This window comes from Ixodes scapularis, unplaced genomic scaffold, assembly GCF_016920785.2.
Source record: "Ixodes scapularis isolate PalLabHiFi unplaced genomic scaffold, ASM1692078v2 PGA_scaffold6__148_contigs__length_123643588, whole genome shotgun sequence".
Lineage (NCBI taxonomy): Eukaryota > Metazoa > Arthropoda > Arachnida > Ixodida > Ixodidae > Ixodes > Ixodes scapularis.
Window position 1 is genome coordinate 117,105,555 of NW_024609881.1, and position 12,187 is coordinate 117,117,741.

The 12,187-nt window shown below is 44.4% G+C and overlaps 1 protein-coding gene across 1 annotated transcript in view; it reads left to right on the top strand.

Annotated features, from left to right (window-relative positions):
- Positions 1–12,187, top strand: part of LOC8033433 (unconventional myosin-VIIa) — a 63,595-nt gene that overhangs the window by 45,968 nt on the left and 5,440 nt on the right. Inside the window, exons 13-20 of the mRNA XM_040502090.1 lie at positions 226–431; positions 3,000–3,054; positions 3,886–3,997; positions 5,487–5,586; positions 6,674–6,780; positions 7,353–7,447; positions 8,312–8,473; positions 11,065–11,218. Of these exons, the coding sequence (XP_040358024.1) occupies positions 226–431; positions 3,000–3,054; positions 3,886–3,997; positions 5,487–5,586; positions 6,674–6,780; positions 7,353–7,447; positions 8,312–8,473; positions 11,065–11,218 (991 nt within the window). The remainder of the gene's footprint in view (positions 1–225; positions 432–2,999; positions 3,055–3,885; positions 3,998–5,486; positions 5,587–6,673; positions 6,781–7,352; positions 7,448–8,311; positions 8,474–11,064; positions 11,219–12,187) is intronic.

Below are 12,187 nucleotides of genomic sequence, written 5' to 3' on the forward strand. Positions count from 1 at the left end.
ATGATGTCAGGCTAATGACATCAGTGTTCACATGGTGTCATTAGCTTTCTGAGATGTTCACCTTGATGTCGTGGGAACACAGTGTTCACGTTACATCGCTAGCGTGACGGTCGTCACGTGCCACTATGATGTCATGCGACACCATGGCGTCATGTGACATCACAGAGGATCTATAAGCAGTACGAACTTAGTTTTATGTTTTTTATTGTCGTGTTCTCTCCGAAGGTTCTTCGAGGCCAAGTCTGCAGAGGGCCGGGCGTTTGGCATCCGTCACTACGCGGGCAACGTGACGTACGAGGCATCGGGTTTCCTCGAGACCAACCGAGACGTGGTGCCAGACGACGTGGTGGCTGTCTTCCACAAGACCAGCTGCTCCTTTGGCTTTGCCACGCACCTTTTTGGGAGCGAGCTCAAAGCACTTTTCGCTGATGGCAAGTGCACATTGACAACCCAACTCATTACAATAGCAGGGATGTCGCTTTAATGTGTCACGGATGTATATGGTGATTACAAGCCTTAGAAAGGGCAGGTTTCCAGCAGTGCAGCCACACTGAGCAGTGAAGTTAGTCCGATAGAGCAGGTTCTTTAGCAGATAGCTTCCCCATCTTACAGCTGTGACACATGGTGATGTGTGCTAGGGGCCCTGCAACGGCTTTTTGACTGGTTTTTAATTTGCACCAAACCTGAGTGCACTAAACATAGTAACTTAGTGAAACTTCTGTTTTCTCGAAATTCACTTTATTTCAAAAAATAATAGGCAAATTAAAATGACAAAAACAGGTAGAAAATAACCTCCTTCATGACGTCCCTGGTCCTGACTTGGGTGGCCAATGGTAGAAGCGAAGCAACTGGCCAATCGGCTGCAGCTTACGTTAATGGCCGCTTCCCCTGAAGCCGCATGCGCGTCATCAGCTTGTTGCTTGCTTCAGCCCCCCCACCGCACCTGCCGGCATGAATTTACCAGGTCTGGGGAGTAGTACCGTACGAGGACACTCCTCGTAAGCGTCCAGAGCACGCTGGTGAAGCCTCTCGGCCCCAGCTCGACGATGCTCAAGTTCCGGGCAAGTTGCGGGTGGGTCTCCTGTAGAGCGAGACCACAGGAGACGAATTCATACTTTCGCGTCTTGCAAAGTATGGCCGCCGGCGTCGTGCTTCGTCTGCTAGGATCCACGGGGGCGCCGCCGCCGGCTTGCGCCGCCTCTCCTACCGCTTGGTTACGGATTTGCCGACGGGCCATTGCATGTTGGTTCTTGTTTCTGTACTTTCTAAACTGCACTTGTTTTTTTTTATTTTTTCTGTTTTAAAATACTGAACAAAAACTACTTTCATACATAACTGAAACGGTTTGCGCCACTTTTATTTTATATTTTGACTAAAAAAGCTTTTAGCGACTCTGACCAGTCGGAAGGCTGGAGCTGACCGCGACCGACGACGTCACGAATTCGTCACATGCCGCGCACGTTCAGCACCACGGGGCACCCCCGTAGGAGAAGGAGGTTTCCGCGTCATTCGGTTAAAATATGACATACTGATATTTAGTGACTCTCTCTGTGCCCGCTGAATTGCCACAAGAGATGTAGAAACCGCAAAAGAAGGTAGACGCTTAAATAGAATTGCAGGGCCCCTTTTAGGATGAGTTTTCAACCAAACGGTTTCCCCACCTCGCAGCTCTCCATGCCGTGAAGCAAGCTTTAGGGTGCAGGTCGTCAGTGACATGTGCTTGCATAGCAGTGCAATGGTGTAACTTGATTCTAGTGCCTCAGAAAGAATAGGCAAACAAGAGATTGCAATTAAAGCACTTACCCTTCATTTCATTATGCTTGCTTATGGCTAGGGTTCCGCGTTTTCGGTTTTTATTTTTTCGAAATTCGGCGTACTTTTTTCGGTGCTTATTTTAAAATTCAATTTTTGGTTTTTTTCGGCGTATATTTATTCCCAAAACAGTTTACCGGTTTCTTTCGGTGAATATACAAGAAGCACCATCGGCCCTTGTAGCTGCGATATTTGCAATCACTCAAAGAATAACGACACACACATACGTAGACCTCGCTACAACTTCCGTCAGGACACACCTCAAAATTCCGGAATTCACGGGCATAATCTTCAGTGCGCTTATTTTTCCTTCCCATTCTGACGACGTGACCGTCTGAGGTGATGACCGTACAAAAACCAGCGGAATGTCAAAAAAAAAAAAAAATCCATCGTGTTTATGTTTTTAACAACAGGGAAGTTTGAGAGAGCGTGTTAAGAAAGGTATTGACGGCTTTCCTCGATGTCCTTTGAAGTGCATGAAGCGGAAAACCTTAAACTAGCCCACATACGAACCTTTTTTTTTTTCGGGACCGGAAATTTGACACACTAAGCCCGATCACAGAAAAGACACAGATGTCCGACGAAGGCCAATCCAAGACCTCTTTTGTTGCATGTTGAACCTTGGAAGAGGGCAATCACGAAGACGTCACATAATGTCGAACCTCGCAAAGCTCTCTCTCTCTCTCCCTCCCCAACCACCTCAGCGCGGCCCTAAAAAACTTAACTTTTTCGGTTAAAACCGAATTCTAGAAAACGAATTAGACGTACTTTTATCGGTTTAAACCGAAAACGCCGAACCTACAAACTGACCTTTTTCGGTTAAAACCGAATTTCCGAAAAATGATTCGGCGTACTTTTATCGGTGTTTATCGGTTTAAACCGAAAACTCCGAACCCTACTTATGGCTATGCTTAATCCAAGACAGATTCTATTTATTTCTGTTGTTACAGTGAAGTCCCAGAAAGATAAATCACAAACTCACCGTCTTCAACCTTGAAAAAAAATACGGTCGGCAAGTTTTTAATTTTTCCGGGGGGGGGGGGGGGGGGGGATTATGTGTCCTATACAGTACGTGGCTGTGCACTGCTAGCGAGCAAATCATTATCTCAGCCATTTGGCTATTATGATTACTGCACAATGAAAGCACATTGTACTCTGTTAACATTAATGCCGTATATCTCACGCAGGCATCGCACCTCGAGGCGTGTCCTTCAGGGTTTCTCCAACAGCGCACACAGAACTGTGAGTTGGTGTTCCTTTTTTAGGTGGCTTTTTTTAGTAGAAAAAAGGCTTACGAGTTCACTCGAACTCAAATCAAGCTTTTGAACCATGAAATGTAAACAAAGCATACGACTGTGTACCCTTTCTAGGAAAGCTCAAACTCCCTCAAGCATTGTGAGCCATTCAATGCATCAATATTTCCCAGGTATTGGGACCTCCTATTGAAAGTTCTCATCTATTATATGATCATATTTGTTGAATTTAACCTATGAACAAGAAATGAAGGTAGTCAAAACTGTTAGGAAGAACTTTTGAACAGGAACCTCCTGGAAGTCACAAAATGACAGTCAGTGTTTCACTACGAGGTTTAGCAGAAAAGACTGTCTGCAACTCGCTGGTTTATGGGAGGTACCCTTCAAGTTGGAAGTCTAAGTCTAAAGTAAAACACCTGCACGAGTGTTGAAGAGCTTGGAAGATTTATGTGTCTTATGCAAGTTAAAAGAAACTATGCCTTCTCTTTGACTGCTGCGTGAGGAGGTCGCAATGTCCTCTTCAAACGTCCATCAAGCTCAGCACTCTCAGTCCACCTTAGTGCAGCACCGTGTTTATGCCTCTTCTTCCCAGATTAAATTTTCATATAATTGTGCACCAAGTCAAGATTCCCACTAAATTTAGTGGGGAAATCGAATCGGCATATATAATTTTACAACAATGCAACTCTTTCCACTAAATCTTGCTAACAATCCGCAATGGACGAACGTACATTCTCGCGAGGTTTCGTATCCCTAGAGATGTTATTGCGTTTAATCACAGTAGCTTATTGAATAGCACACACTTTTTTTTCTCTTCCAGGCAAAGTGGTGACGAGCCAGTGTCCACGCTCACCCAAGACTTCCATACACGGCTGGACAATCTGCTGCGGACCCTGGTGCACGCCAAGCCACACTTTGTGCGCTGCATCAAGGTATGTTTTACTCTATGGTCACCGTCAGCTTAAAAAAAATTTCATTTTATTTTTTGGGATTGGTGTTTTGGCATTTTATTATATTACTGTTTGTGCACGAGAATATTTGTTCTTAATATTGTCCGATCAGAAACAAATTTATATTTATGAAAATTTTCAGAAACTTTTGTTAGCGCTTTAAAAATAATGCTTTTGTGATTTTTAATTTGCACAGATTTTTTGTGTTGTTTATTGCACTTTGATTTAAATGGAGCGAATTAGTTTATTTTACTAGGCTCTTTTAAGTGTGTCGCCATACCCCATGTGTGTGTAAGAATATTTGTTCCTGCATGTGCATGGCATTCAGAACATTAAAGAACAACCTATATAACATCAGATTTATAAAGAGAAACTCAATCACAATAAACTGTAAAAATTTCATTTAAAAGAATCAAAAATATTTCCCTGGCGCATGTCCCCTTCAAATGTCAGTGACTATAGTCACGTGGCTGGAGTGGATGGGGTCATATGTTTAAAACCTACAGGTTCGATCTAGAGGTTATGAATTATGGAGCATTCTTTCACTTTATAGCAATGTCCTGCATTCAACAAATTTGATTGTACTTGTTTTTAAGTGTGAAAGGTCTAAAACATAATTTTCATCTTCAACACTCCAAGGTGTGAAACATAATTTTCCACCTTATAAATTAGGAGGTGTAAACTATGTTTCTTCTTTTATGTAGGCTTGAATCCAAAATATCAAGCCACTGATTTCCAAACATCTCATCTTATTGTTCACACTTTCACCTTCCTTGTCATAAATCTCATAGTGTGATCCATCTATATAACGTAATGGCTCTAGCCTTAAACTAAAAATGAAACCTCTTACGTTCAAAAATAAATTAAACACGATTAACAAAATCTGTTAATGACAATCGCACATTTTTATTTTGAACGGATGGCTTTATTTTTTGTTCCGAATGGCCGATTCCAGCGAGCGCTCAAAGAGTAGCCATCAGAGAGCACAATGTGTGTCGGTAAATCCGACACCTCCACCGCGTTCGTGACGTCCCATTTCCCTTCATGGGCAAGGCTACAGGAAGGCTGGCATGGCTGTGAGCTTTGTTACTTGGGGGCGTCAGCGTGTTACAGCCTGGACGTTCAAGGTGCCCAATGACTGGTTCGGAAATGCCAGCAGAGCTTTAATTGGAAGAGGAATGTAACGACATTCGAAGTAGCTTTGGCGACACCCACCAGGTGCAATCTGGTGTTCGGTTTATTTCGCTTCAAATAATGTTTTGGTGTCTCTGTGGTGTGGAGAGAACATAGTTGACATCTAGACAATAAAACAGGCGATCGAATTTCGTTGCAGTGCCCCTTAAACAACTCAAGTAAACGCCACGCCAATCCCTTAGCATGTGGCAACAGTTAAATTAAAAAAATAACTAGAATTCCTCATACGGTACTACACAATTACTTAGTAAACCAATTTCCTTCCCTTTTCATACAGGCAAACAAGCATGAGCAGCCAGGCCACTTTGAGAGGACAGTAGTCATGAAGCAGCTCAGGGCACTGCAGGTCTTGGAGACAGTCAACCTCATGGCAGGAGGTATACTATCATTTTCCCATATGTGTTTACAAGCACTGACACCATTGCTCCTTCATCTATTATTTGTGGAGCAAGAGTATTATAGGCTATAGCTCTTCTATAGCATTATAGTGTAGATAGTATTGTATTATAGACATTGGGGAAGATTATCGAAATCATTACTGAAGCTAGTACCTTCGAAAGCAGAATCTGTTTCAATCACCAGGAGGTGATTCACTAGGGTAGGAATTAACATTGGGAATGCCCTTTATATGGCATTATTGAAGGTGTCAGCTCTAGTATTATACTTCGTTTCATACTCGGTGTACAACGCTGCCAAAGCTACTCGCACGAGCATGTTGCTTCATCTAGCTCAAATGTGCAAGAATGGGCACAAATCAAACACCAGGCTATGCATTCGGGCTCACACCGGAATTTTTGACAGTGATGTACACAAAGGCTGAAACAGAGTATGAAGCACAAAAAAGTCGTAGGGTGACTAGCAGTCCCTATAGTGCCGTCTTTCGATGAAAGAGTACATACTAGGCTTGTGGGTATATTTGAATTTTCGAATAATACATTATTCGGTGTTCGCTTCGAGATAAACTATGATATTCATGTTTTTCAAAGCATTGAGTGCGCTTCTTACCGAGCACCGGTGCACTGCGGAAAAGCAACACCCACTTAACTCGCTTCCCCGGGTGTTGCTTCTCCACAGCGCACCGGTGCTCGGCAAGAAGTGCACTCAACGAGGCAAACCTGTGGCGATCAATACATATTTCAAAAAGTGCAAGTATTGCAATCGTGCGCTTAAAATGAAAGCACTTTTAAAACGGGATGGTACACGCGCACGTCTGGTGTATTCAAAAATAAACGTTAAATTTGTGAATGTTGATATCTAAACTACAGCAAAATTTTAAAACATAAAATGTGACCATTATGCAACTATTTGATTCAAAAATATTCGGCTGAAATTACTATTTGCTTTGAATTCGTTTCGAACTGAAAATCCTCTATTTGCACGTGCCTAAATTCTTTTTTGCCATTCACACTGGTGACAAGAATTCATTCCCTTCAAAATCATCTCACATTCTCTCTCATCTCCTAGGCCTTCCACATCGAATGCGATTCAAGGCATTCAATGTCCGCTACCGGTGCCTGGCACCATTCAACACACTCAAGAGAACAGAGGACAAGGCTGTCGGAGATTGCAAGGTGAGCAAAGTCGGTGCATCAATTCTGCAACAAAGTCGTTGAGACGACACAGAACAAGAAAGTTAAATGTGTATTAAACACAGTGAAATTAGTCGGGCTAGCCACGACACTCCAGCTAAAGGCCCGTTCACACTCTTGCAACCGAGTACGAACGAGAGAGACGAGACCTTTTGAAATCTCTTAAAATTTCTTAGGACGAGAGAACACACTGGCACGCTGGCGCCATCTATGCGGTGACCCTGGAACTGCTTTTCACAAGAGCAAAAGCTTTACGGGATTTCGGAGGTCAAGTGTGCGTAATACCTATGAGAAAGGCTCGTTTATAATGTTGGCAAAAGTTTTTTGAGCCAAGAAAGAAAGGGTAATGCGTGAGAAAAATAGAAAATATGCCGGACCGCCAATTTTCCACTGCTACCCAATAGATGGCGCCAGTGTGTCCTCTCGTCGTAGGAGACATTAAGAGGTTCGGAGGCACTCGATTCTAAGAGGTCGCAACCGTGTGAACGGGCCTTAACTTCATCTGCGGCCGACTTTTGTAGCTCTTGATTTTCCAACTTGTCTCTTGTTGCCAGCTTATTCTGGAGTACTTCAGCCAAGCCATCGAGAATGTGAAGCTGTCAAACGCTGCAGTGAACTGGGCACTTGGGAAGCGGCACATCTTCCTCAGGTTGGTTTTAACGGATGTGCTGACTGTAAACAGTTGTGTAAATTCCTTATCTTGTAAGTGCATATACTGTTTAAGAAACCTTTGACAGCTCCACTTGTCCTAGATAAGATAACAATTACCACCTTGTTCACAGAAGATGCAAGCCAAAATTTAGAGATGGCTCTTGAAGAGGAGTGTCTGAGGGCAAGGGTTTAGCAACAGCAGTGTATTAAGTAGACTTGTCTATTTATGGAAGATAATGGTGGTTCTTACATGACACCTCTACCTGCAATTGGCTGTCCCATGTCCGATGGTGCCCCCTGGTTTCTGTGCCGGATCCCAGAAAAACGGGCATATCGCAATCTCTGATTCCATTTTAGAGCGCAGCTCTTAGGCACCCGTTTCCGGCTTGAGCGGCGTTGGCGTCGCCGTCGGTGTTCGTGTAACCGTCTGCTGCATTGTGGGAAACGTCCCATAATGCACCGTAATGACGCACGCATTGCATTATGGGACGTTTCCCATAATGCATCGTGCAGGAGGGGGGGTGGAGGAGGAAGGACGAGGAGGAGGGGCACACCGTCCCCTCCGTACCCCCCCTCCTCCTCCTAAAGAGCTGCACTCTAATTCGGCATTGCAGGGAGTTGTAAACGTCTTTCATTTTTTAATAGGGAAATCGGACACCTATGGATATGGTCTTGGTTTTCTAGAATGTTTGGAGCCCGTAGGTTGAGTTATAACCATAACTGGATAATTTCAGAAACCACTTTAGTGCCCCTTTAACACATTCTATGTTAAAAAAACGTTCCGTAGGCTCTTTGTAAGAAAACCAGAGCAAAAGGCAGTTTTTTGGAAGACGAGCTTCAAGAGGTCCGTCCCCGCTCGCAGCGAGAACGGCCGCCAGCAGCTGGAGATGCTCCGTGAGGGTCGTCGTCACGCGGCCGCTGTGCTGATCCAGGCCGTGTGGCGTGGATGGCACCAGAGGCTCCGCTGGCCGAGCCTGCGCCGCAGTCTGCAGCTTCACGGAAGAACCAGGGTGGCCAGCATGAGGTGGGTTGAGTGGTGTGATGCCCTGCTGTACTTGGGGGCATGTTTGAGCTGATCGACAGACGTGGTACCCGTCCTTATGCTAGATGATTTTCTGTAGTTTTAGAATTAAAAAGGCCAGAACAGCACTAAAAGACAGAGGACCTTGTGTAGTATGAATATTAGAATTTTCATATATTGGTTTCGAATAATACGCTATTCGATATTCAATCCGAGATGAACTGTCATATTCATATTCTTCGAAGTTGATTGCAGCAGGTGAGCCCCGTTGAGTGCACTTCCTGCCGAGCACCAGTGCACTGCGGAAAAGCAATACTCGCGGGCTCCACGGGTATCGCTTCCCCGCACTGCACAGGTGCTTGGTGAGAAGCGCACTCAACGTAGCTAAACGGCCGCGATTATGGAAGAACATATGTTATGCAGTGCTGTCTAGACAACCAATATCCATCATTTGCACTTTTTTTGCCCGGGTTAAAATTGAAAAAGAAAACTTCCATATAGCAAGCAGATTTATAAATCTCCTTGATTGGGATAGCTGCAACAAATTTGATGTTTACATGCCACAGTTCATAAATATAGTTATACTAAAATTAACTGAGCTTATAGGTGGACAAGTGAATGCTTGGGAACAACTTTCACGAGTTGGAGAAACTATTCGATGTTAGATTCCAAAATAATCGGCACAAAACCACTATTTGCTTCGAACTCAGAATCCACTATTCGCACGTGCCTAAAGGACACAAAGAGCAAAGTAAACACACAGGGTGCTATGTATGTGCTCAGCACCCTGTATTTGTTCACAGTTCATTGTACGCTTCATCTGTTATAGTGCTATTTTGTCTTTTTTTTTTCATTATGTACCAGCTCGGAATACCTTGCTGTTTAAAGGCTAGTTCACACACTTGCATCTGTTTACAACCGAGTTCTTGCAATATCTTAGGACGAGAGAACACATTGGCATGCTGGTGCCATCTATGAGGTGGCCCTGGAGCTGCACACTACAGCGAGGGTTTTGCAGTATTTGTAAGATCAGATATATAGTGCCATTTATAACATTGTCAGGTTTTTTTTTAAGCCAAAAAAGAATGATTTGCAAAAAACAAAAAATTAGCAGTCGTAAGTGTTCCACAACTACCCGATAGATGGTGCCAGTGTATTCTCTCATTCAAAGAGATCACAAGAGGTTGTTAGGAACTCGGTTGTAAGCAGTCGCTAGAGTGTGAGTCAGCCTTAAAGGGATACCGAAGTGAAAAAAAAAGTTCTCTTTAATGGGTTTAACATTTTTTTTTTAACTTTTCCACAAAAAAAGAAGTTTTTTTTTAGCAATATTTACTTGATTAGATGCATATTAGTGGGGGTAGCCCTGCTCTAGGCCCTGCCCGGTGCTTACAAAACTAAGCACCTTTAGTTTGAAGTTGAAAACCGTGCATCGGCCGCTTTTACCGCACTTTGACAGACACCGACAGACGCTTGCTTTGGACCGTGGCTCGTGCGCGATGGAATGCTAGAACGCCTCTTTCACGGTCGCGTTTTGCAAGCGTTGCAAAAACGGACGCCGATGCATGGTTTTCATGTCGGTGTCTGTGCACGGGAGACCCCGATAGACGGTGATGTGGAATAGCAGACGATGGCAGAGGCTGCCACCCCTGCTCGCACAACTAGCAGGCAGTGTCAGACTTCCAGACAACATTACCTTCCAGCTAGCTAGACGCACCGGATGTCAGGAAAATGGGGATAATAGGCTTTCGAACATGTTCTGTCGAGCAGCCAGGCCAATCCAGTAGTAGGGCTTAGAACAAGGAGGTTATAAGTACTAGGAGGGGGCACGTTGCAATATTGGCGAAGCCTAGCCATAAAAAGTTTAAACGATACTGTGCCCAACGTGACCGCAGATCTCTCTGGCGATTGATGCGCGTGACATGTCACGTGTGAGATGGATGGTTGGTTGTAGAGGGATTCCTTGAAGGCTTGCGCGCGCTCCATCCGGTAGGTTTTATCAGATCGAAGGCTAGCTACGGTCACGTGAAGTGGTCATGTTGGGCTGATAAGTGAGGAGAGTAAGGAGGAAAATGAGAAAGGGGCGAGGCGCCAAGGAAGCATGGCTTGTGGAGGCTATGCGGCTGATGTCATGCCCTCTCCTACCCTTCTATTCTCCTTGGCTTAGAATGGTCCGTGACCTGCGCCTGAATTGCGTCGTAATGTAAATATCACACACAAAAAAACATATTGTGTAAAAATTATGAAAACAAACATGTCCCAGTTACGCCCTTTAAAAATCTTTTTTCACTTCAGTGTTTTTTTAACAGTTGACTAGCACTAAAATAAAGGTTGTTTTTATTGGAGGGCGCTAAAGGCATGCTGACGTTTTTCGTTGTTATCATTATCATAATCGTCGTTACCTATAATCATTCTTCCTTCACTTGTGAATATGTTTGAACCGATCGACAGAAATGACACCCATCTTTTTGCCAGAGGACTCTGTTGTTTTAGGGTTGACTAGCACCAAAATTAAGGTGCGTTCTTCGTTGGTGGGGAGTAAAAATATGTAGCGGCACAGTGTAAGTGTTTGTGACTGACGTGCCTCTTCCCTGCAGATCGCAGGCGCTGCTTTCACCGGCGGCCGCTGCGGGCGCCCAGGCGGCCGGAAGGCCACGGCCGCAGCCCATCTCGGGCACGCCACCTCCGGAGATGGAGCGCTGCGACACCAAGACCATTCAACAAACCTGCTCCCTCTTTGGGCTGGACCTGGTCAGTGCAGCCTCACCGTAGCCCCATCAAAGCATGGCTATACAGTATAAACCCGTTGCAACAGATCCGGTTACAGCAGACGATCTGTGCCAAATCGTAACGTACCGACTTGTGAAGCTTGGTTGGTCTTCCTATCTGTGCCACTGAGCCAACTTCCCTTGCTACAGATACTGTTATAGCGTGCGTTGGGATCCAACGGACTGTATAGGAGAGTTTGTAAGTCGTTCATCATTCCATTATTGCGGACTCTTTGACAGCAGTCATTATTTCATACTTACGCTGCTTTGGTTTGGCAGTGGTGGCATCCCTCTTGCGAACTGCTGTTATCGTGCTCAATGCCTCGTGAGCCTTCTACGGCCCAAAGTTTAGAGGTTTCAATAAACCAGCTCCTTTCTAATATCCATTCACATTTCGCCAGTCTCATTGGTTAGAACAGACTCCAGTCGTAATACAGCTCAAAATCTGTAAAAGAGTATCTAACACGGTGATCATGTGATGTGACTACGTGCCTTACAATTCATTGACTGGGATGGCTCGTGGCATCCATTGCGCTCCATCATAAGCTGAAATGCACCATAACTGCGAGCGATAAGGATTAAAACGTAACTACACTACAAAACTGGGTTGTCAAAGAACATTAGTTTAATCATGTATTAGCACTTTCGCGTTATATCGTAAATAGGGTTCTTAGCCTCTTTTGGTGTCAATATATGGCATCGGACCCAAAAAACGGAATTCATCGAGGCTTACGTTAAAGAAAATAGGATGTGCATGGGGATTCCCTGACTTCCAGGGAACATATGCATGATCTAGATACTTGGAAACTGCATCATACTTGTAAGAGGAAAGAAACAAGACAATGGGTGCAGCTCCGAAGAAAGAAGAAGCCTCGCAGAAAGTTCAGTGGCCGCAGACTTCTACGCATTGCTCGTAAAAAGTAATCGATTGCAATTACAATTACTCATGGTC